Below are 24,650 nucleotides of genomic sequence, written 5' to 3'. Positions count from 1 at the left end.
AACCTTGAGAAAAACCTGACTCAAAAAAAAATAAAAAAAAAACCTTATTTTTTCTCCTGCGTAACACTTTTTGTTTATTAAGAGCATCTGTTTCATTTGGTACAACTGCAGCTTTTTCTTTGTTATTATAGTCCATTTTTATTGTCACTGTGATGAAAACCCAACTCGTTTAAATTACTCAAGAAAAAAAAAACTGTATTAAAAATAAATTCTCTTCATATAATGTATACATTCATACATTTTAAACTTTTTACATTATAAAGTTTATATATTTATATTAAAAATTTTATTTTATTGTAACTGTATTTCTAGATATTATATATCATACATTCTTTTTATAGTCCAAATTTGCCTCTTCTTACTCTTCTTACATCTTTCCTTTTTAAGGTCACAAACAGTCATATGAGCATTTCACTGCATATCATACTGTGTGTGGGTGTGTATGAGACAAATAAAATTTAAACTTGAATAAACACAATCTAAAAACTATAACTATATAATAAAAATTATATACCTGAATTTCACCTGATAATATTATTTTAATCATCAGTTCATAAGTGATCTCTTACCGGACTCTATTCTTCAGGTCAGACAGTATTTCAGAGTATGTTGGCCCAGTGTCCCTTTCATCAATTGCTTTCGTTTACTCTCTCACTGCCACTTCTTTATATATATCTTCGCTACATGGGAGGAGATCTTAACCCCCTAGTGTTAAGTTTTAAAGTTACACACTTTTGTGGCCACTAACTTTAATAAATGTAAATTATAATTTGTTTGTTTTTTGGATTTTTTTTGTATATACCTAGTGATAAAAATAGTACTATTAAATAGTAATTAAATTGAACAATCTTAATGTGTCCCCCTTACTTGAGTAACTAAAGTAAATCAGCTTAAAGTGTCCACCTGACTTTGATATGTTTGTTTATATTTTCTGCCTGTTACCATTACAGTATACAATATGAAATAATCCGCCTTAGGGTGGTAACCAATCGATATTATACACTTTAGTTTTAAACTTTTTTTTGTGAATAAATTAGTGAATATTTGACACTCCATTGTCCATATGTGTGTTTATTTTTCTCCTAGTTGGCAAGCAAGTCAGAGCCTATTGCACAAAAGTAGAAGCAGTTCCTGTCTGAAATGTAAAATCTAACAATTGATGGCTTAGTTTAGTCTTATATATATATATATATATATATATATATATATATATATAAACTAAACTATATGTATGTGTGACTGTTTAATATATGTATATACAAGTGTTCCATGTGTGTGCGTGAGTAAAGTGCATATATTTTCTTTATATTAAATCAGGGGGTAAATATAAAAACTAACTGGGACATTTAAGACTAAAATTAAAAATAGATGACAAAATTAACACTATTTGCTACCTTCCACCTCTGTAGGAGACTAATATGAACCGATAAAACAAATGGATTCGTCTCCTGCTTGGGTGAAAAGGCTAAAAAGGCTCAAGCCTTAAAGGTGAACCTGAAGCAGCAGGTGATAGTGTGAATACAGCAAATAAAAGTACAGCAAATATCTGTATTTTCTACTTTACTATGTTTCTGCATGGCGTTGCATTACATACCCAGTGTGGTGTGTAGTATTTAAACTGTGTCACCTAAGTTCTGAGTTATGAAAAACTTTATCTCCGATGAAAAAATAAAACAGCTTATCATTAGTTTTTACATATCTGTCCAAAATAATCTCATACTTACACCTTTCTTTTAACTAAGAACTTACTAAGAAGCAATCAGTTAAAACAAACAGATTGTATCTGTATGTGTATGTGAGTGTGTTGACTAGCCCCGCCCTTTGATACAGAGACACTTTCCCATGTCAGGCTGTCGCGAATTACAAATAACCTTCATCAACGGTTTGTCATAAAAGGATACTATTGTTTTTCAAAGACACCTCTTCCAGAATGAGCAGATGGTACAGACCTTCCAGATTCTCTATAGCGTTATTGTCCACCTCCAGAACCTAAGGAACAGTCAAATAAATAAATAAATAAATAAATAAAAAACAAAGCCAGTCATGAAAATTACTTTAGTCCGAATTTTACCTCGAGGCAGTGCAACATGGCGAACTGCGGTGGCAGCTTCACGAGCTGATTGGAGCACAGGTTGATATGCGTGACCAGTAGGAGCTGGTCCAGGTGGCAAAGCGTGCTCAGGTTTTTCAGTGTGTGAGAAAGAGAGACAGAAATGTGAACTCGCAATGCAGTATGCACTGAGGAATTTATTCACAGAGAATTTCTTCTTTTTAAAGTCGAGTCAGAACCCTGTTGGCGCCGCGACACTGACCTTATCCGACAGGCTGACGACCTGCACCTTGGCGTACTTGACTCACATTTATTCTGAGGCTCAAGTTCCAGGAGCTGAGTACAGGACTGAAGCTCAGACTGAAGACCTGACGTCTTCTCTACGAACAGCTCGCTCCTGTAACACACAACACGCATGCTCACACACGGCCAACTGCAGGATTATCATTCAGCAAGAAATGTATTTTTGTATACAAAATACAAAAGTATCATGTCAAACTGGGACTGCAGAATAACAGAACGTAGTGTAACTAGAGCTTGGACACCGTCAAGGTGGAAAGTTTTTTTAGTACACCAGAGCCAAGACATCTGAAACACTCCTTTAATGGCCCAAACATGTGGAAATAGCTTGGAGTGAGGTCGGGACTGTATGGGGGACGTGGCGATGACTCCAAGCCGGTTTCCTGTAATGTGCAAGTGGTGTAGGTGAATGATTGTGTCACGAACTAACCTAAGTTGACTAGAAGATGTAGCCTTAGCGGTTACCCCTTTGTAGCGTGAATGGTAAACCCAATGCGAAGTAACATGAGTAGGCAGGATAATCACTTGATTTAATTTAAGGACTCTCACAAAAGGGGAGCAAGAGATAGACACAATCTAACCCGCATCCTATAAACACACACTCGATCGGAAAGCAAACCCAAGAAAGTGAGTACTCAAGAATCGGCGAACGGATCCGAAGCGGCATGGGCAAACTCAATGATTGAGCGACGTACGGCGCCATCTTGTCTCCTTTTATGCTTCCTGGTTCAAGACCGCATTACTTCCAGGTCCTCGTGCCGGTCGCGGACCGAGTGTGCATGACAGTACCCCCCTGTCCAGGACCGGCTCCAGACGGTACTCCTTAAAATGTAAGGAGTAGAAAGTACAGATAGTTGTGTGAAAATGTAAGGAGTGGAGGTAAAAAGTCGGCTGAAAAATAATTACTAAAGTAAAGTATAGAAACCCAAAATTTCTACTTAAGTAGGGTAACAAAGTATTTGTACTTCGTTACTTGACACCTCTGGAGGTAGCGGGCCCAGGAGCGCTGGCAATCCGAAACAAAACACCTTAGGTAGCGCTCCAGTTCTTGATTGGTCCGTTCCATCTGACCATTAGTCTGGGGGTGGTAACCAAATGACAGACTACTGGTGGAATTGATCAGACGGCAGAAGGCCTTCCAAAACCGGGTGGTGAACTGGGGCCCTCTGTCCGAGACAATGTCCTTTGGGAACCCATGCAAGCGAACTACTGTACGTGTTCCAATATCGGCTCGGCTGTGTTTTTTGCTGATGGGAGTCCGGCGAGGGCCACCAGGTGTACTGCTTTGGAGAACCGGTCGACGATGGTTAGTATAGTGTTATTTCCTTCGGACACCGGCAGGCCTGTGATAAAATCCAGGGCAATGTTCGTCCAGGGCCGTCGAGGCACTGGTTGAAGCTCTCCGGGGGTGGGCTGGTTTACATCCTTGGCCCTGGCGCACACCGGGCATGCCTGGATGAATTCCTCGATGTCTCTCTTCATGGCGGGCCACCAGAACGCGCATTTTACAAACAGTAGAGTTCGTCAGGTTCCGGGGTGTCCCACGATGGGCGAGGAGCGGCCCCACTGAAGGACCTCCGACCTCAGATGCTGGGGCATGTAGAGTCATCCGCAGGGTCCGCACGGGGGACGTTTTCCTCGTGTTTTCGGAATAGCGCATCGGCCTTGGTGTTTTTGGACCCCGGGCGGTACAACAGATGGACAACAGGTTCAAAAAATAATGGCCACCCTGGGTTGAAGCTGCTTGAGAGTCCTGGGTAGGGGCCAGTGACACACAACTTCTAGTTTCTGCACGTCTATGGCCACACCCTCGGCCAAGATAACAAAACCCAGTTTTGGTGGAGTGCTTGTGAAAGGCACATTTCTCTAGCTTGCAGTACAGTTGATGAGCGAGCAATCTCTTTAGGATAGCCCGGGCGTGTTGAATATGCTCTTCGGTGGTGTGGGAGTAGATCAGAATGTCATCTAGGTAGACGAACACCCATCGGCCTAGCATGTATATCAGGACGTCGTTGATGAACTGCTGGAAGGCCTAGGGTGCGTTACAGAGTCCAAATGGAATGACCAGGCTCTCATAATGTCCGGTGGGAGTGATGAAAACCGTTTTCCACATAGTGTCCATTTAATGGTGCTATCAAGGATAGATTAGTAAGCTTTAAATCATGCCGAAACTGATTCCAAATTTTAACTGAGTGAATAACTAGTGGGTTTGAGGTAAGAGAAGATGTGGGTTGTTTTTGTGGCAATTTAGCACATAATAATGATGAGAGAGATATTGATCCCATGGATGCTTCCTCTATAGCTACCCAGACAGCAGGGTTGACTGCATACTGTGTCCAGAATAACATTGCCCGTTCATTAGCAGCTTAGTAATAATAAAGAAAGTTTGGAAGTGCCATTCCTCCTGATTCACGGGGCCTCTGTAGTATACTTTGTTTAATACATAGTTGTTTTTTATTCCAGATATAGTAGAAATCTGACTTAAGTTATTGAAAAAAGATTTTGTTAAAAAGATTAAAAGATACTGAAATAGGTAAAATAATTTTGGAAACAGATTCATTTTAATTGTGTTTATTCTCCCGAACCTGATAATTCGCCTTGTACAGATCTGCATGGTTATGTGTTACCCAAACTCCTAAATATTAGATTTTTCTTGGACTAATCTTAAAGGGGTTTGAATAAGGAAACTGTGCTATATTATTTTTAATTGGCATCATTTCACTTTTTTGCAGATTAACCTTGTAGCCAGATATTTCACCAAAGTCTTTCGGTAAATCCACAAGTTTTGGTAGGTCATGAGGAGGATCAGATATGAAAAGCAGCACCGAAACAAACAGGTCGCAACGAAACAAATTGCGCAATGCAAAGCCGATCGGTGGAGTACTTTTTTCCTCAGAATTACATGATAGCATGTTTATATTGTCTAGACTTTAATATGTGCTCAAACACATTAAAGTCTAGGCATTTACACGTGTGTAAATGTTTGTGCACGTGTGCATGTGGGGGGAAACAGTGTGGGCACAATTGCTGGGCAAAATACCACAAACCTGAAGAGATGCATCAAGGTATAATATAAAAATCTCAAGGTCCTTTTTGGTCATTCTGTTCTGTTATCCTCTCCGGGAACCATCACCTTATCACAATGGAGAGGTTTGCGTACTCTCATTATCCTGGGCGCTGTGTTGTCTGGAACTATGTGCTCCTGGTAGGGTTTCCCAAAGCAAAGTGGTATCAGGCGAGAGGCCAGACTAAGTATGGTTTAAAAAAAAAAACATGAAAAAAGAGTAGAGAGTAAAGTGACCCTTTCTGGAGAAAGCCCGAGGCCCATGTCTGGAGCAAGGCCTGGACAGAGAGACAGAGAGCCCATCAGAGAGCGCCTGGTGGCCGGGTCACCTGCGAGAGAAACCGATATGGTTGGGTGCGCTGTTATTTGGGTAGCAGTGAAGGCCGAGGGCCTCGACAGACCAGACCCAGGCGGCAAAAGCTGGCTCTGGGGACGTGGAATGTTACTTTTCCGTGGGGGAAGCAGCCGGAGCTTCTGCGGGAGGTGGAGCGTTATCTGTTTGATCTGGTGGGGCTTACCTCGACACATAGCCTCAGCTCTGGATCCATACACGTGAATAGGGGTTGGACTTTGTTTTGTGCTAGTCATGGCTTGTCTATAAAAAATACCACGTTCGAACATAGGGAAGCTCATAAGTGTACTATGAGTGTGTAATGTTCAACGTTTCTATTGAATTCAATTCAATTCAATTTTATTTGTATAGCGCTTTTAACAATTGTCATTGTTGCAAAACAGCTTTACACAACCAAAAGAATTATTTAAGTCTGTATGGAATGTTAGTTTGTATGAATCAAGATGAGAAGATCATCCCTGGTGAGCAAGCCGCGGCGACAGTGGCAAGGAAAAACTCCCTGAGATGGTAATAGGAAGAAACCTTGAGAGGAACCAGACTCAACAGGGAACCCATACTCATTTGGGTGAAACAGAAAGACGAGATCTCCAACCAGAAGCGGGGCACCAGGATGGGTCAGGCAGGTCCGGAGGGCAGAGGGAGTCTGGACACTGGCAGCTCAGGAACAGCATGTGTAGCTCGACAGAGAGAGAAAAAAGAAAGAGGGGGAGATAGGAAAGAGAGAGGGGTGGAGAGAGAACAGAAGAGGGGAGAGCAGAAGAGGAAAGATAACATTTAGGTATGGTCGCAGTCACATAATGCATAATGTGAATGTATATTTAGTGTAGAGTGCAAGCAGAGACTCCGGCAGGACTAACTATAACAGCATAACTAAAAGGGGAGAGCCAGAGAGAAACACAGACATGAGGGCTCCCTGAGATGTAAAGCAAACAATCACCTCACCGTCAACAAACCTGAGGGATCAATGAGAGTGAGGAAGACAGCATCTAAACATACCAGTTCACCATAATACTCTACATCCATGAGTCCCCCAGATCAGCTCCTTTACCTAAGGCAAATCTATTTATAAAAATGCTTGGCTAAATAAATAGGTTTTTAGCCTGGAATTAAACACTGAGACTGTGTCTGAGTTCCAACCATTATTTGGAAGATTATTCCAAAATTTTGGGGCTTTGTACGAAAAAGCTCTGCCCCCAGCTGTAGTTTTCATAATATGCTGTACTGACAAGCAGCCTACATCATTTGATCGAAGTAGGCATTGCGGATCGTAAGGCACTAGCAATTTGCTCAGAGACCATTTCATGCTTTATATGTCTAGAGTAGTATTTTAAAATCAATGCGAAATTTAACGGGGAGCCAATGAAGTGAAGATAAGGTAAGTGTGATGTGCACGTATCTTCTGTTTCTAGTGAGGACTCTTGCTGCTGTATTCTGGACTAGCTGAAGCTTGTTTATGCATCTAGTTGAACAACCAGACAGTAAGGCATTACAATAGTCCAACCTAGAGGTGATAAAAGCATGAACTAGTTTATCTGCATCGTTTAAAGACAGTATATTTCTCATCTTGGCAATATTTCTGAGGTGAAAGAATGCTGTCCTGGTAATATTATCTACATGTGCTTTAAATGAAAGGCTGGAATTTATAATCACACCGAGGTCTTTTACTGTTGCACTCGATGGAACAGAAAGGCCATCTAAAGTTACAGTGTGATCTAAAATCTTACTTCTAGCTAAATGCGGCCCTATGACTAGAACTTTTGTCTTATCAGGATTAAGCAGAAGGAAGTTAATTAGCATCCAATCTCTCATGTCCTGCACACATTCCTCAAATTTAGTAAGCGGGTTTTTCTCATCTGGTTTTGCTGAGACATATACTGTAACTTTGTGTTATCAGCATAACAATGAAAACTAATACCATGTTTACGGATTATGTTGCCTAGAGGAAGCATGTATAGGGAAAAAGCAGTGGGCCTAAAACCGGACCTTGTGGAACACCAAACTCCACAAAAGAGCATGCAGAATAAACACCATTTAAGTCTACATACTGATAACGATCGGTCAAATAGGATCTGAGCCAGGAGAGGGCTGTACCCTTAATTCCTTCTACATTTTCTAATCTGTGAAGAAGAATACCATGATCAATAGTGTCAAATGCTGCAGTGAGGTCAAGTAATACAAGCATAGTTACACAAACCTGATCAAAGGCCAATAGAAGGTCATTTACTACTTTAACGAGTGCTGTTTCTGTGCTGTGATGAGGCCTAAATCCTGACTGATACAGTTTATGTATGCTATTTCTATGTAGATATAAGCATAGCTGCTCCGCTATTATCTTTTCAAAAATCTTCGAGTTGAAGGGGAGGTTTAATATTGGCCTGTAATTGGACAGCTGATAGGGGTCAAGGTCAGGTTTCTTAATAATCTGCTAATTTAAAAGATTTTGGAACATACCCAATGCTGAGTGAGAAATTAATTATTCTCAACAGGAGTTTTGTTATTGCTGGTAATACAGTATCTGTTTATGAAAATGTGTCGGTATAGAATTTAATATACAAGTTGATGAATTTGCAGAAAAGATGAGTGAAATTAGTTCATTCTCTTCAAGGGAAGTAAAGTAAACCGCCTACAGTAGGTTCCGATCTGACACAGTTAGTTTAATATCTGCATTGTCCAGTTTCAAAGCCTCAATTTCATGCCTGATATTTTCAATTTTATTATTAAAAAAGTCCATAAAGTCCTCACTATTGCACAATGTTATTGTGAAGATTTCTGGAGTGGACTTATTTCTAGTTAATTTGGCTATGGTATTAAATAGAAATCTAGGTGTTTTTTGTTACTTTCTGTAAGAGTGGAGAGATACATTGATTTAGCTACAGTAAGAGCTTTTGTATAACTCAGGATGCTCTCCTTCCATGCTATTTGAAATACTAACAATTTAGTTCGATGCCATTTGTGTTCTATTTTCCGAGCTGTCTGTTTTAAAGTATGTGTGTGGTCGTTATACCAGGGAGATATTGCTAAAGCTGTAGCTGTGAGCTGTGGTCTTAAGGTCCTGGGTGCCTTAAGGGTCGGTAACCCTCGAACAGCTCGGTGGACACCTGTGGTTAGGGAAGCTGTCTGACTGAAAAAGGAGTCCTTCAGTGGTATGTTATCCCGGAGGACTCTAGAAGCTGCTAGAGCAGCTACTTTTTTTTACGTGGGAAGGAGTCAGTTGAGGTGGTTTGGGGATCTAGTAAGGATGTCACAAGGACGCCTCACTAGGGAGGTGTTCTTGGCAAATCCGGCTGGTAGGAGACCATGGGGCAGACTAAGGACAAGATAGTGAGATAATATCTCCACACTGGCCTGGGAATGCCCCGAGATTCCCCAGTCAGAGTTAGCTAAGGTGGCTGGGGAAAGGGAAGTTTGGGGTTCCCTGCTGGAACTGCTACCCCTGCGACCCGACTTTGGATAAGCAGTTAAAGATGGATAGATGAATGTTTTGTTATATGTGATGTATTTTATTTCATTTTATAGCCAAACCATTGCCAAACCAATAAGCTAATAGCCTAGCAAATGATTGTGACCCATAGAAGTTATCCGTACAACAGTCCAAGTATGTAAATTCATATTTTATTTTCTTAAAAAAAATAAACTGTTTAAAAAAAACAAACAAACAAAAAGGTTTTGGCTAGACCACATTGACTGTAGGCTTAATTAATAATAATCATTTTGCTAAAATGTTAAGTTTTCATTTACTAAAATGAATGAAATAAATTGGTTCCTCTGACTGAAACTAGACTAAAATGCCCAGACTTTTAGTAGACTAAAACTTGACAAAACAAAAATAAGATAAGACTAAACATGATAAAAAAAACTAACTGGGACATTTATCCTGGGACTAAGACTGAAATTTAAAATAGATGAAAAAATTAACCAACTGCTGAATATTACACATAATTGCATGATTTGCTTTCCCTGATCATGTAGCAGGTGTTTGAAATCAAAAGTGCAGCCAGTTGCAATGACATGACCCAGATTAATGAGAGACACTTTATTTGTGGATTTTTCATGTACAATTAAGGGCGTGCACGCACACAAAATCACACAGTACTTAAGTGGTTCATGTATTTTTGTACAGTATTCTCGTGGCTCAGGCGAGTAACTCAGTCAAACTCTATTGTGAACATTACCTTGATTAGAGGGAAAACACCTCTCTTTATTTTTCAAACACAGAAATGTCGAGGAATGTCACTGAACACGCGCACGCACTTATACACACGCTCACTCACCTCAGCATGCAGGATCTAAAACACAAGGAACAGACAGCACTTGGTGGAATCTCTTTACAGAAAAATAATCAGGCAGCCTCATGTGAATTAGATTTATTACCACCTGAATAGTTGATTATTTTCCTATAACTTTACTGTACACCTATTCCCCTTCTCACATTTTTTATTCATTTAATGTTTTGTGAAACATTTGTTAACATTGTGAAACATCTGATCAGTTTAGTACCAACATTCACTCATTCATTCAACAGAGTCTATTTGTTTATCTCGTTAATAAAATTAATAAGATGAAACAGTTATAAAGCGCAGAAACTGAAGACTCCTGACAGAAACTTTCACGATATCTGTGATGACACGCGTTTTAACCAGTTAATAAGGAGCGTCTGCTCTTCAGTACATCTGCTGTTACCGTAGAAACTATTACGTATATGAATATAAACCTGCTGTTAATGAAAATGATTCTGAAAATACTTTCTGACCAGAGTTAGGAATTAAACAACGCCGTGGTATAATTTAATGTTTACGCACACGCAACTGAATAATCTGAAGGTTTTTAGAGGCCAGTGTGAGTTTTAGAGTATTATAACAAGTGATTAACTGTGATTATCCTCCACATGGATATCGGCGACCGGGTTGCCACAGAGATCCAGCCTGGTGAGCTTCGGGCACGTTGCCAGCGGCAACAAGTTAGCAACTTTTGATATTTCTGTCACCTGAGTTGAGAAAAACATTTAGAAATAAAAGTTTACATCATTATAATTTTTTACTTATCTGTCCAAAATAATCTCATACTCACACCTTTCTTTTAACAATGAATTTACTAAGAAGTAATCAATTAAAACAAACAGATTGTATCTTTATGTGTACGTGATGTGTTGACTAGCTCCACCCTTTGACACAGAAACCCTTTCTCATGACCAAAAGGACAAGATTGCGAATACAAGCAGCCGATATGGGTTTTCTCAGAAGGGTAACTGGCTTTTTATTTAGAGATAACATGAGAAACTCAAAGTAGAGCCGCTACTTCTTTACGTGAAAAGGAGTCAGTTGAGGTGCATCTAGTAAGGATGTCACCAAGACTCCTCCCTAGGGTGGTGTTTTTGGCACTGCTACCCCTGTGACCCGACGTTGGATAAGCGGTTGAAGATGGATGGGAGAATAAAAAACTATTTGCCCCCTTCCTAATTTCTTATTCTTTTGCATGTTTGTCACACAAAATGTTTCTGATCATCAAACACATTTAACTATTAGTCAAAGATAACACAAGTAAACACAAAATGCAGTTTTTAAATGATGGTTTTTTATTATTTAGGGAGAAAAAAAATCCAAACCTACATGGCCCTGTGTGAAAAAGTAATTGCCCCTGAACCTAATAACTGGTTGGGCCACCCTTAGCAGCAATAACTGCAATCAAGCGTTTGCGATAACTTGCAACAAGTCTTTTACAGTGCTCTGGAGGAATTTTGGCCCACTCATCTTTGCAGAATTGTTGTAATTCAGCTTTATTTGAGAGTTTTCTAGCATGAACCACCTTTTTAAGGTCATGCCACAACATCTCAATAGGATTCAGGTCAGGACTTTGACTAGGCCACTCCAAAGTCTTCATTTTGTTTTTCTTCAGCCATTCAGAGGTGGATTTGCTGGTGTGTTTTGGGTCATTGTCCTGCTGCAGCACCCAAGATTGCTTCAGCTTGAGTTGACAAACAGGATTCTTCAGGATTTTTTGGTAGACAGTAGAATTCATGGTTCCATCTATCACAGCAAGCCTTCCAGGTCCTGAAGCAGCAAAACAACCCCAGACCATCACACTACCACCACCATTTACTGTTGGTATTATGTTCTTTTTCTGAAATGCTGTGTTACTTTTATGCCAGATGTAACGGGACACGCACCTTCCAAAAAGTTCAACTTTTGTCTCGTCGATCCACAAGGTATTTTCCCAAAAGTCTTGGCAATTATTGAGATGTTTTTTAGCAAAATTAAGACGAGCCTTAATGTTCTTTTTGCTTAAGTGGTTTGCGCCTTGTAAATCTGCCATGCAGGCTGTTTTTGCCCAGTCTCTTTCTTATGGTGGGGTCGTGAACACTGACCTTAATTGAGGCAAGTGAGGCCTGCAGTTCTTTAGATGTTGTCCTGGGGTCTTTTGTGGCCTCTCGGATGAGTTGTCTCTGCGCTCTTGGGGTAATTTTGGTCGGCCGGCCACTTCTGGGAAGGTTCACCACTGTTCCATGTTTTTGCCATTTGTGGATAATGGCTCTCACTGTAGTTCGCTGGAGTCCCAAAGCTTTAGAAATGGCTTTATAACCTTTACCAGACTGATAGATCTCAATTACTTTTGTTCTAATTTGTTCCTGAATTTCTTTGGATCTTGGCATGATGTCTAGCTTTTGATGTGCTTTTGGTCTACTTCTCTGTGTCAGGTAGCTCCTATTTAAGTGATTTCTTGATTGAAACAGGTGTGGCAGTAATCAGGCCTGGGGGTGACTACAGAAATTGAACTCAGGTGTGATAAACCACAGTTAAGTTTTTTTTTTTAACAAGGGGGGCAATCACTTTTTCACACAGGGCCATTTGGAGTTTTTTTCCTCCATTAATAACGTAAACCTTAATTTAAAAACTGCATTTTGTGTTCAATTATGTTATCTTTGACTAATAGTTAACGGTTTTTGATGAGCAGAAACATTTAAGTGTGACAAACATGCAAAAGAATAAGAAATCAGGAAGGGGGCAAATAGTTTTTCACACCACTGTATGTATTTTGTTTTATAGCTAAACCGTTGCCAAAGCTTATAGGCTAGCAAATGATTGTGACCCATAGGAGTTATCTGTACAACAGTCCAAATATGTAAATTTATATTATTCTTTAAAAAGAACTGTTAAAATAAACAAACAAACAAAATTTTTTTTGGCTAGACTAGATTGACTGTAGTCTTAATTAATAATAATCTTATTGCTAAAATGCTGTTTTCATTCACTAAAACTAAACTAAACTGCACAGACTTTTAGTCGACTAAAACATGACAAAAATAGGATAAGACTAAACCTGATAAAAACTAACAGGGACATTTATCCCGCGACCAAGACTGAATTTAAAAACAGATGAAAAAATTAACACTATTCGCTAGCTTACACCTCTGTAGGAGACTAATGTTGTTGTTGGACTTTCGGCTGCTCCCGGCAAAGGGGTCGCCACAGCGGAATACCCAGTCCGCACTACAACCTGGCCACTCACTGGTACTGGCTGGGAATCGAACCCAAGCCTTCTGCACGGCAGGCGAATCACCTACCACTGAGCCACCAGTGCCCCCTGTAGGAGACTAATATGAACCGGTAAAACAAGTGAAGTCGTGTGTGTCTCCTGCTCTTACTAATCAGCATAATGACATAACCCAGATTAATGAGAGAAACTTTATTTGTGGATTTTTCATGTACAATTAAGGGCGTGCATGCACACAAAATCACACAGTACTTAAGTGGTTCATGTATTTTTGTACAGTATTCTCGTGGCTCAGGCGAGTAACTCAGTCAAACTCTATTGTGAACATTACCTTGATTAGAGGGAAAACACCTCTCTTTATTTTTCAAACACAGATATGTCGAGGAATGTCACTGAACACGCGCACGCACTTATACACACGCTCACTCACCTCAGCATGCAGGATCTAAAACACAAGGAACAGACAGCACTTGGTGGAATCTCTTTACAGAAAAATAATCAGGCAGCCTCATGTGAATTAGATTTATTACCACCTGAATAGTTGATTATTTTCCTATAACATTACTGTACACCTATTCCCCTTCTCACACTTTTTATTCATTTAATGTTACATTGTGAAACATCTGATCGGTTTAGTACCAACATTCACTCATTCATTCAACAGAGTCTATTTGTTTATCTCGTTAATAAAATTAATAAGATGAAACAGTTATAAAGCGCAGAAGCTGAAGACTCCTGACAGAAACTTTTACGATGTTTGTGATGACACGCGTTTTAACCAGTTAATAAGGAGCGCCTGCTCTTCAGTACATCTGCTGTTACCGTAGAAACTATTACGTATATGAATATAAACCTGCTGTTAATGAAAATGATTCTGAAAATACTTTCTGACCAGAGTTAGGAACCGAACAACGCCGCGGTATAATTTAATGTTTACACACACGCAACCGAATAATCTGAAGGTTTTTAGAGGCCAGTGCGATTTTTACAGTACTATAACGAGTGTTCACTTCAGAAGAGGCTCCGTGGAAAAATAAATAGGCAAGGAGACGCACGAAACATCCTTACACGCTTACTCAGATGCACACGCTTCCTATTATTGGAAGCTAATCAGATTAAAAGATCAGTAATCGATGGTAGCAGCTTGGCCAGCTCCACATGGATATTGGCGGTTTTGGTGACCGGGTTGCCACGGAGATCCAACCTGGTGAGCTTCCGGCACGTTGCCAGCGGCAACAAGTCCGAGACTTTTGAGATTTCTGTCACTTGAGTTGAGAAAAACTTTAAAAAATAAAAGTTTAGATCATTATTATTTTTTACATATCTGTCCAAAATAAACCTCATACTCACACCTTTCCTTTAACAATGAATTTACTAAGAAGCGATTAATTAAAACTAGCAGATTGTATCTGTGTGGGTTCCCGAATGTGTTGACTAACCCCACCCTTTGACACAGAAACACTTTCTTATGTCAGGCTCTCACGAATCATAAATAACCTCCATCAACGGTTTGTCATAAAAGGATACTATTGTTTTTCAAAGACACCTCTTCCAGATTGGGCAGATGGTACAAACCTTCCAGATTCTCTATAGCGTTATTGTCCACCTCCAGAACCTAAGGAACAGTCAAATAAATAAATAAATAAATAAACAAACAAAGCCAGTCACAAAAATTACTTTAGTCTGAATTTTTTTTACCTCGAGGCAGTGCAACATGGCGAACTGCGGTGGCAGCTTCACGAGCTGATTGGAGCACAGGTTGATGTGCGTGACCAGTAGGAGCTGGTCCAGGTGGCAAAGCGTGCTCAGGTTCTTCAGTGTATAAGAAAGAGAGACAGAAATGTGAACTCGCAATGCAGTACGCACTAAGGGAGTTTATTCAGGGAGAATTTGTTCTTTTTAAAGTCGAGTCAGAACCGCGTTGGCGCCGCGACACTGACCTTATCCGACAGACTGACGACCCGCACTTCGGCATACTCCATTTTCAGAATTGTGTTCTCGATCATGAACTTACTGCAGAGGTCGCTGTAGTAGGTGCTGCGCATGGGGTCGACTTCCTGTAAGAGGGTTTATAAACTTGCTTTATACAGACATGACGTATATGTTTCAGAAAACTTTGAACGCATTACCAGGAAGCACAAAAACAGCATACTGTTAACTGATTTATTACAATATCAGTGTCATGCTACAGTCCTGAACAAAAGTTTAGGACCACTTGAAACATGGCAAAAAAAAACATATTTTGCATGGTTGGATCTTAACAAGGTTTCAAGTAGACCTTCAACATGCAACAAGAAGAAATGGGATTGAGTAAAAAAAATTTTTGAGCATGCAATTTAATAAAAAATGACAATTAAACTAAAACAGGCTGATCAAACAGGCTAATCAAAAGTTTAGGACCACACCTCCAAAAAAAAAAAAAAAAAAAAAAAAAAAACATAAAACCCCCCCAAAACAGAAATCAAACTTCCAAACATGAACTCAGTACTGAGTAGCTACTGTCTGGAATTGTTGTCCATTTTTGTAAACTTCCCTTGCCATCCATCCCCAAAGGTTCTTAATTGGATTTAGATCAGGGAAACACGCAGGATGGGCCAAAAGAGTGAAGTTATTCTCCTGGAAGAAGTCCCTTGTCCTGGAGGCATTGTGTACTGTAGGCTTGTCCTGTTGAAAAACCCAGTCGTTATTACCACACAGACGAGGGCCCTCAGTCATGAGAAATGCTCTCTGAAACATCTGGACATAGCCAGCGGCTGTTTGACGCCCGCACACTTCCTGAAGCTCCATTGTTCCACTGAACGAAAAAGCACCCCAGACCATTATGGCGCCCCTCCACTGTGGCGTGTAAAAAACATGTCAGGTGGGATCTGCTTGTCATGTCAGTAACGTTGAAAACCATCAGGACCAAACAATTTTCTCATCAGAAAAAAAAACTTTCTCCCCCCTTTGAATGTCCCATGTTTGGTCCAAAAGAGCAGTTATGTGGCGTTCAAGGAGACGAGGTCTTTAAAGACGTTTTTTGTTTTTGAAGCCCTTCAGTCTCCGATGCCGTCTGGTGGTTATGGGGCTGCAGTCAGCACCAGTAACGGCCTTAATTTGGGTCGGGGATCTTTCAGTGTCTTGACAGACAGCCAATTGGATTCTCCGGCTCAGTGCTAGTGAAAGTTTTTTGGGTCTTTCACTTGACTTTTTTGTTCCATAACCCTCATAAGGATCATTTAGGAAATTCCACTGCGTCCCACCTCAGCAGCAATGGCACACTGTGAGAGACCCTGCTTATGCAATTTAACAACCAGACCACGTTCAAAAAGGGAGAGTTTTTTTGCCTTTGCCATCAGAACGTGTGACTACCTGACAGAAAATGACAATGAATCCACATCTGTGCCCTTTTAAAAGCATGTGGTCCTAAAATTTTGATCAGCTGTAAAACGGCCTGTTTCAGTTTAATCGCTATTTTCAATCAATTGCATGTTTAAAAAATGTTTTGTCTCACTCCTATTTCTTCTTGCTGCATGTTGAAGCTCTACTTGGAACTTTGTTGAGTTCCAAGCATGCAAAATATGATTTTTTGCCATCTTTCAAGTGATGATCATAACTTTTGATCTGGACTGTATTACATCATCTACGTATGGTTAAGGACTTCATTTGATATTTCAGGCAAAATAAAATGAAACCTTTAGCGTCTGGAAGTGAACGAGCGTCTCTTTCTCGTGCCCTAAAGGATCCAGAGCTCTCATCAGGAGAATTATCGTCAACAGGCACCCTGAGGGAGGCAAAAAGTGCAAGCCGTAAAGACAAGACAAAGACAGATTTATATGTACAGAATATAAAATACATAATAATAATAATAATAATAATAATATCAAGCACATCAGGGACTCACATTTGTTCTGAGGCTCAAGTTCCAGGAGCTGAGTACAGGACTGAAGCTCAGACTGGAGAACTGACGTCCTCTCTACGGACAGCTCACTTCTGCAACACACAACACGCATGTTCACACACGGCCAACTGCAGGATTATCATTCAGCAAGGATGGTAGAGAGACAAAATACAAAAGTGTGTTCATGTCAAGACAATGAAAGGTTTTTCAGTACACCAGAGCCAAGACGTCTGAAACACTCCTTTAATGGCCCAAACATGTGGAAATGGCTTGGAAAGAGGTCAGGACTGTAGGGGGACATGGCGATGACTCCAAGCCTATAATGTGCAAGTGGTGTAGGTGAATGATTGTGTGTACAGTTCTCAATTTTCAAGGATGAGCCGTTCCACTTGTTGACTGTTCACAGGAAATTACTTTTTTAAAACATTTGCAATGTTTGCTTGCAACGAACGTTTAAACTCTTCCATGTTTATTATGCATAATCAAGCCCTAGTCATTTGACTAAACACGGCTTTCAGAAACATTCATGGGACCTTAAACAACTACAGAAACAGTTTAAACATCCTTTAAACATACGGGAATTAAACTGATGATGATAGATAACATTTAAATTTAATACATCTTTAATTCAGAGAGCTGAGCAGCGCAAGTGTGTGTATTAATGACGTGCCTCAATATTTAACACGAGAGGAGGCACAGGCAAACATGGAAACACCTAAATTAACTTTTAGTCTTATTCATTTTTGTAAAAACAGTTAAGTTATATATTATTCATTAATATAAAAAATGAACATATTTAAACACTGACACTAACCGCCATTTGTTTTGTTTTTTATCAAAATTTGTATATCGTCTAGACTCTAATATGTGCTCACACACATACACATGCGTGTGTAAATGTTTGTGCACGTGTGTTTGTGGACCTGAAGAGCTCCTGATCCGTGGCGGATTCCCTGCACCAACTTTCCGTCCGACCTGCAAAACAAAAAGTGTGAATATTCACCACAAAGTTCAGAACATGGGTCTTCAGGACACCTTCAGTTTTTAGAGATTGTGAAATCAGCCTGAAAAACAGCCACTCAATTTATACAACATTCCTGTTAATCGAATAATGCAAATTCTCTAAAGCCCATACACACACCTGTGTAGAGAGCGCAGTCTCTGTGTGTGTGTTTCTCCATCCAGTGCACCGTCAGGTTGTGTTCATTGTTGATGTCGCTGATGGAGCCGGGGGCAAGCTCGCACAACTGAGAGAAAGAGAGAGTGGGTGGGTTGGGGGATGCCTTTTTTGTCCCTTTTTTGACGCCTTTTTTGTTCCTTCGCAAAATTGTTTTAATTTAGCCTTATTGGAGGCATTAACATGTCAAAACCTCAAATTTGGTGAAATCATCAGCATTTTTACCGTTACTCAGGTCGTTTTTGTGTAATATTAAAATCTGTTTGATAATTTAGAATCTTTTAAGTGTTATATGCAACAAAAACAAAATACAGTGGAACCTCGGATTACGAGTAACACGGTTTACGAGTGTTCTGCAAGACGAGCAAAGATTTTTAATAAAATTTAACTTAAAAAAACAGCGTTTTCTTGGTTTACGAGCACCGAGTGTCATGTTCCACGCATGCGCTTCTTGTTTTGACGCCGAGCGTCACGTGATCACAACTGAGCCAACGGTTTTTCTCTCTCTTGCGCTGCGGAATCGTCTCCCCTGCTGGGTCTTAGTGCTCGCCTTTTACTGGTATAATCAACATCTGTGCACACGTGTACTGTTTACTATAACACTGTGACTACATGTGTGTGAAACATATTTTATTTTGTGACAAGATGGGCTGAAAGCAAGAGCCTCCACTTACTCTAGCCTCACACACACACACACACACACACACACACACACACACACAGCGCCTGCATGGACAAAGGGAAACGCTTATCTGCCGGGTTTTATTTTTAACTTTTTTGAAAGGTAACGTGCAGGTTAATTTGTTTTATTTTTACTTAATATTTTGTATTAATTATTTTTATGTATTTATTTTTTTGGGCTGTAGAACAAATAATTTAAGTTTCCATTATTTCTTATTGGAAAATTAAATTTGGTTTACGAGTGTTTTGGAATATGAGCCCACTTCCGGAACGAATTATGCTCGTAATCCGAGGTTCCACTGTACAAAAAAAAACAGGAAAAGGGCAATTGATTTAGAATTTTTTTATGTTTTGTCTGACAATTACAAAAAAATTTTTTTTTTCTATATTTCTATATTTTATAATATTTTTATTATGCCCTTATTTTACAGTTTATTTTACTAGTTAAATTTATTTTCTTTAGTATTTCTCTTTATCCATATTTATTTCTTAAGTTTTTTTTTTAAGGTGACTGGCGGTCGAATAAGCATTTTACTGCATATCGTACTGTGTATGACTGTGTATGTGACAAATAAAATTTGAATTACCTCATCTACCATTGACTGAATTTAACAATCTGCTGATTTTAATTAATGAATTTCATTAAGCTTGTTTTGTCACATGCTACACTTGTGTTTCAGAACTTGAGAAAATCTACCCAGACGGGGCTGTGGCGAAATCGAGGATGGACGCTCCTCCACTCGACCTGCTGAGGCTGACCGTCCAACACCAACAACAAACTCACAACCTGAGAGGGAGAGAGAGAGAGAGAGAGAGAGAAAGTTTCTAGCTGTGTCGAAGTCACATTTGAACGCTAAATCTCTTTTAAACATATGATAAATGTCTCACGTTAACGGGTTTGGAGAACGCCACAGCGACTCGCTCTCCCTCTCGGCTCACGTACACACAGCTGATCAGCTCCTCGCGTTCGGCTGGCACAGGGGAGGGGGACGGGAAATAGAACCGTCTAATCATCATCATCGTTGACAATAAGCCAAAATTCTTCAACATAAACACACACACGCCTTTACACCCACACACCCCTATTCATACACACACACCTCTCCCCAAAAGCCAGCGGTAGTAGAACCAGGCGCTCTGGTCGTTTGGGTCCGTGAAGACGGCATTTTGCACCAGTTCATATTCTAAACAAAAAATTAATGAAATAAATTAATAAAAAAAAATAGATAGATGTGTGTGATATAAATATATTCAATCATTAGGTTTTTATTAAATAAGAGCTCATGACTGCCCTCTTCTGGACATGATATGAAACTGACCCTGTGTTTTTAGGTACTGTGTGTGTGTGTGTGTGTGTGTGTACACTCTAACCCTTAAGCAGCTGCTCCTCACATACTCTGTGTGAGGCCGTGGCCGGTGTGTGAGCGCGAGTGTGCTTTTGGCAGGCCGACCCCGGCTCAGGCGCAGGCTGCGGGTGCAGCAGGGGCAGCAGCGTGCTCCGGTAGTGCCAACTTGAGTAGTTGGAAAAGTTTGAGCCGATCAGACGGTCCGTAAACCGGAGCTCCTGTTCCACGGAAACTCCGGAGTGTTTTACCACTAAGCGGCGGTAATCCCAACAGTGAACTGAGAGATTGAGAGAGACACACATTAGAATAATAATGACCAACAAGTACAGACATTAAATATTAAAACATCTGTACTAAGGCTAATCTGTTCTAAGGCTCACTGATGACAGAAGAAATCTGCAACTGAAAGACAAATTATTTTAAAGATGCGATCTATACATTTTCAGCATGTTTCTTATCCTTTAATAACACACATACACCTTTCAATACTGCTCTACAATAAATCTCAGCAAGTTTTCTTGTGTTTAGTTTTAAATCTATGTATATAAATTCTTTCTGTCTGTGAAATCAGCTCCACCCCACTCTGAACAGTACGTTTCAGCACTGCAGTGTTTCTTTAAAATGCATCCCATGTTACGTGAATTTTCACTCAATACCCGAGTGTTGTAATTACATGTTGATAAACCTGTGAATGTTAATAATAATAATAATAATAATAAACCTGTGAACTACGCTCATCTTTGATTTAAACGCTATAACATTCAATATTCCTATTATTTCCTCCCTCTATCCACTTTTTTGCTTCTAACCCGGATCACTCTATCACTCCTTTATCCCTCTCTCTCTCACTCTCTTACAGTTGCGGTCGTCCAGGCTAAGGCAGCGGTCGCACAGGCCGAGCTCCCGTTGCCAGTCGGGTTTCGGGAGGCGGGATGACACCCAGCCGCGGTGATGCCAGCTCCCGTAAGACTTGGGGTTCACCTTCAGGCATGACTCTATAAACAGCAGCTCGGCTTCGTACAGCTTCTGCATTTCCTCCTCCTCTCTAGAAATAGGATTAAAAACTGGATTAAAAACTGCTCTCTCAGATCAAGAAAGCATGCTGGGAGCTGTAGTTTTCTTACTTGACAGTCTCCAGGTGCTGCAGGATCTCTCTCCTGTAGTTCCACAGCGTGGCGAAGTCCGGGTTAGAAGCAAGGAGCTGCTGTGTGAGCTGGAGAGCCTCTTCGTCCAGCTCGCTATCGCTCCTCTGTGTGAGAGAAAGACACGGAGCAGGGTGAGAACCGTTGCTGCGACAGCTGTGGTAGCAATGATCAGTAATACAACACACGCTTATCACTTATTATTATTATTTTTAGAGCGGTAGTTTGGTTTCTCCTCTTCGTGACCAACCTTCTTGAAGATAGCATCTCGAACTGTTATGTACACCTTCAGCTTCTTCTCTCGCTCTTTCCTCTTCTCCTCTTCCTGCTGAGCGGTGGACTTGACCTTTACTCGACCGTGCTGTACAAGTACCAGAGAGTCCATATAAGAAAATTGATGGAAAAGGAAGTGGGGAAAAAAGGAGGGAGAGAGAGGGGGGGGGATCAAGAGACAGACAGCAAAAGACAATTAGAGTGGGAGAGAGGACACACAATGAGAAAAAGTGTGAGACACAGGAACAGACAGGATTGGGAGAGAGAGAGAGAGAGAAAGAGAGTAAGCGAGAGACTTTTAAAGTGAGAGACAGACAGAAAGACAGAGAGAAAGAGGGGGAAAAGAAAAGAGAAAGCCAGACATAGTGAGACAAAACATGGGGAAAGCAGACAGTGGAATAAAAATGGTGGGACAGAAAGTAAGAGACACAGACATATTTAGAGAGAGAGAGAGGGGCCAAGACAGAAAAAGAGAGACAGAATAAGACAGAGATGCAGAGAGACAGACTAAAGAGTAAAAGAAACACACAAAGATTGACAGACAGTTAAAGAAAGTGGGACAGAAAGGGACAGAGAGATGCAGAGACAAACAGACAGAGAGAGAGAGAGGGAGAACACTCACCATGGCTCAACGCGAGTTTCAAATCTAAAAAGACCAAAATAAATAAATAAATAAATGAATGAAGCAAAATAAATCACTAGCCATGTACACAATTACTCAGTGTTGCGCATGCGCGACAACACCCAACTGACAGGGCTCGTGCTGTTCAGGGAGATTCAAGTGAAAGCATCTTTTGTCATTGTAAGATGTGCGTTTTAAATGTATAATCGGTATATTAAATGAAACAAGATTCTTGCCAGCACGTCAACACTGTTACTCAGCAAAATGTCACCACTGCTTTAGTTGAGCAGCTCAGAAATCAGGAAACAACCAAAAAGAGACAGGAAATGAAGGTTAAACTTACTGAGAGTGGAGCTGAGACCGGACCTAAACTCTAACTCGGAGCACAGAAATAAACTCTTCAGCTCTTTATTTGTGTTGTTATTGTTCTTGTTTAATGTCTCTGTACTGCTGTTCGCTCTCAGAGTGATGGTCACTGACGTCGCAGGCCGGGAGACTACAAGTTTCACCGACTTCCGGCTCATTGAAAAGGCGTCACTTCCGCTTTATGAAACGGAAATGTAAATATTTTATTTAAATAATTTATTTTATTATTAAATGGTATAAAATTCGGTTAGTATTTTTTTTCAATATATTTTCGGCGATTTGCCTTATATTTCCAATGATTACTTGTTTATATGACATTAATTTTTTTTTTTTTTTTTTTTTTACTTTTGGAAGCCATTTACTAAGTTGTATTAAAATGACAAAAACGACATTAAAACATGAAAATAAATGCAAATTGCATATATACATATATAATTACTCAGTGCAAATGTAAGAGCTTTGTGTGTGTGTTCTGTGGTCTCCATGATGATCCCCATAAGTAGAAATGTTTGACCACAAGGTGGCGCTGAAGGATTTCTACAGAGTCCAAACATTAAGCACAAACACATCTGTGGAATATATGACAACAACAAAAAAACAAGTTATATGGGAGATTTATATTTCAGATTTTAAACATCACACAGATGAGAAATGGAAAAAGTAGATCCGATAAAGATGAAGTTTTGTCTTAAAACAAGTCCAGTGTGTTAAAATTCACTTATACCACTTCAGCGCTGTTATTTCAGCCAAAGTGAATCAAAAAAGATTTTGTGCAAAGATGTGGATTCAAAAATGTCCAGATTGAGACAGACACTGCTTTAAATACAGGGTGGGTGAAAAGTAACTAGGCAATATAATTGGTAATAAAGTCCATATTTCTAATAAAAACTTACTGAAACAAATTGTACATGTAATAGAAAATGAAAGCAAATCTCTAAATTTCAAAACAGGCACCCGTTAGGTCAACCAGATTCCTCAAATGGCCGGGATGAAATGCACGTCTTCTAAAGGAAGTCATTTGGGATGTGGCTGAGAATTTCGTGAACCCAAGTCTCCAAGTCCTCCAGTATGCGAGGCTTTGACCTATACACCTCATTCTTTGCGAAGCGAAGTGATAAGACAAACTCAATAGCCATTAATTATTGCCTTGACTATGGCATTAGTGTGGCATTAACCATTCAGGACTTACAGTTATTTTCATACACACACAACCATTTTGCAAGGCTCATAAATTATGAAACAAACTAACAATTAAAAACATAAGGATTGCCTTAAATATACTTGGATGAAAACACTTTCAAATTCAATGTGGTGTTGAAATGCCACAAAAAAGTCTTTGTTCCAATATTTATGGACCTGTCTGTGTGTGTTAAAGGTTCAACAGAGGGTCCTGATGGTGCAGGTAGACTCTATAGGAACTTTCACTCTATCAGTAATTATACTTTTTTTTTTTTGCTAACTATATTTTAAAATCCATTTATTCTAAAGTTTCTGTGTTGTAAGGTTTCAGTCCCTGCGTGTGAACTGTTACTATAGAAACTATACCATTAGAATGGTATAAGAGTATAAGAATCAACCAAAAAAAAAAAAAAACACTGTGGTATAATTAAATGTTTAAAATCACAACACCACGAGACAGTTGAACCATGTCATTCATTTACTTGTCAGTTGTTCAAAAAAAAGTTGTGTTAATTACATATGTTTACAAAAAAAAAAGGAAGTATTATAAAGCTTTAACATGCATAACAAACTGCAGCACACGAACATGATTTCTAACAGACACAGGAACAGATATAGTATACATTATATACACAGCATGTTATGCAATTCAAACAAGGCACACAAGTGACAGTTTCAGAACTGGTGTGGCAGACGATCCTGCCCTTAATATTTGAAATATATTAAGACA

At 39.8% G+C, this 24,650-nt stretch overlaps 1 protein-coding gene across 1 annotated transcript; it reads right to left on the bottom strand.

Moving 5' to 3' along the window:
* Positions 1–13,437: 13,437 nt before the first annotated feature.
* On the bottom strand, positions 13,438–22,877 carry rabggta (Rab geranylgeranyltransferase subunit alpha). Its single transcript, XM_053481891.1, has 17 exons — positions 22,719–22,877; positions 22,376–22,399; positions 21,731–21,841; positions 21,463–21,587; positions 21,196–21,383; positions 20,364–20,615; positions 20,093–20,176; positions 19,881–19,963; positions 19,690–19,779; positions 18,276–18,381; positions 18,058–18,109; positions 17,138–17,226; positions 16,929–17,017; positions 15,195–15,311; positions 14,953–15,066; positions 14,782–14,869; positions 13,438–14,513 (listed from the first exon to the last, which is right to left on the bottom strand). The coding sequence occupies exons 2-17, from the start codon at positions 22,376–22,378 to the stop codon at positions 14,365–14,367; spliced, it is 1,740 nt and encodes a 579-aa protein (XP_053337866.1). The 5' UTR covers positions 22,379–22,399; positions 22,719–22,877; the 3' UTR covers positions 13,438–14,364.
* Between the last annotated feature and the right edge of the window lie 1,773 nt (positions 22,878–24,650).

The sequence above is a fragment of the Clarias gariepinus genome, chromosome 22, assembly GCF_024256425.1.
Source record: "Clarias gariepinus isolate MV-2021 ecotype Netherlands chromosome 22, CGAR_prim_01v2, whole genome shotgun sequence".
Taxonomy (NCBI): domain Eukaryota; kingdom Metazoa; phylum Chordata; class Actinopteri; order Siluriformes; family Clariidae; genus Clarias; species Clarias gariepinus.
This window is presented reverse-complemented; position numbering and strand designations above follow the sequence as displayed.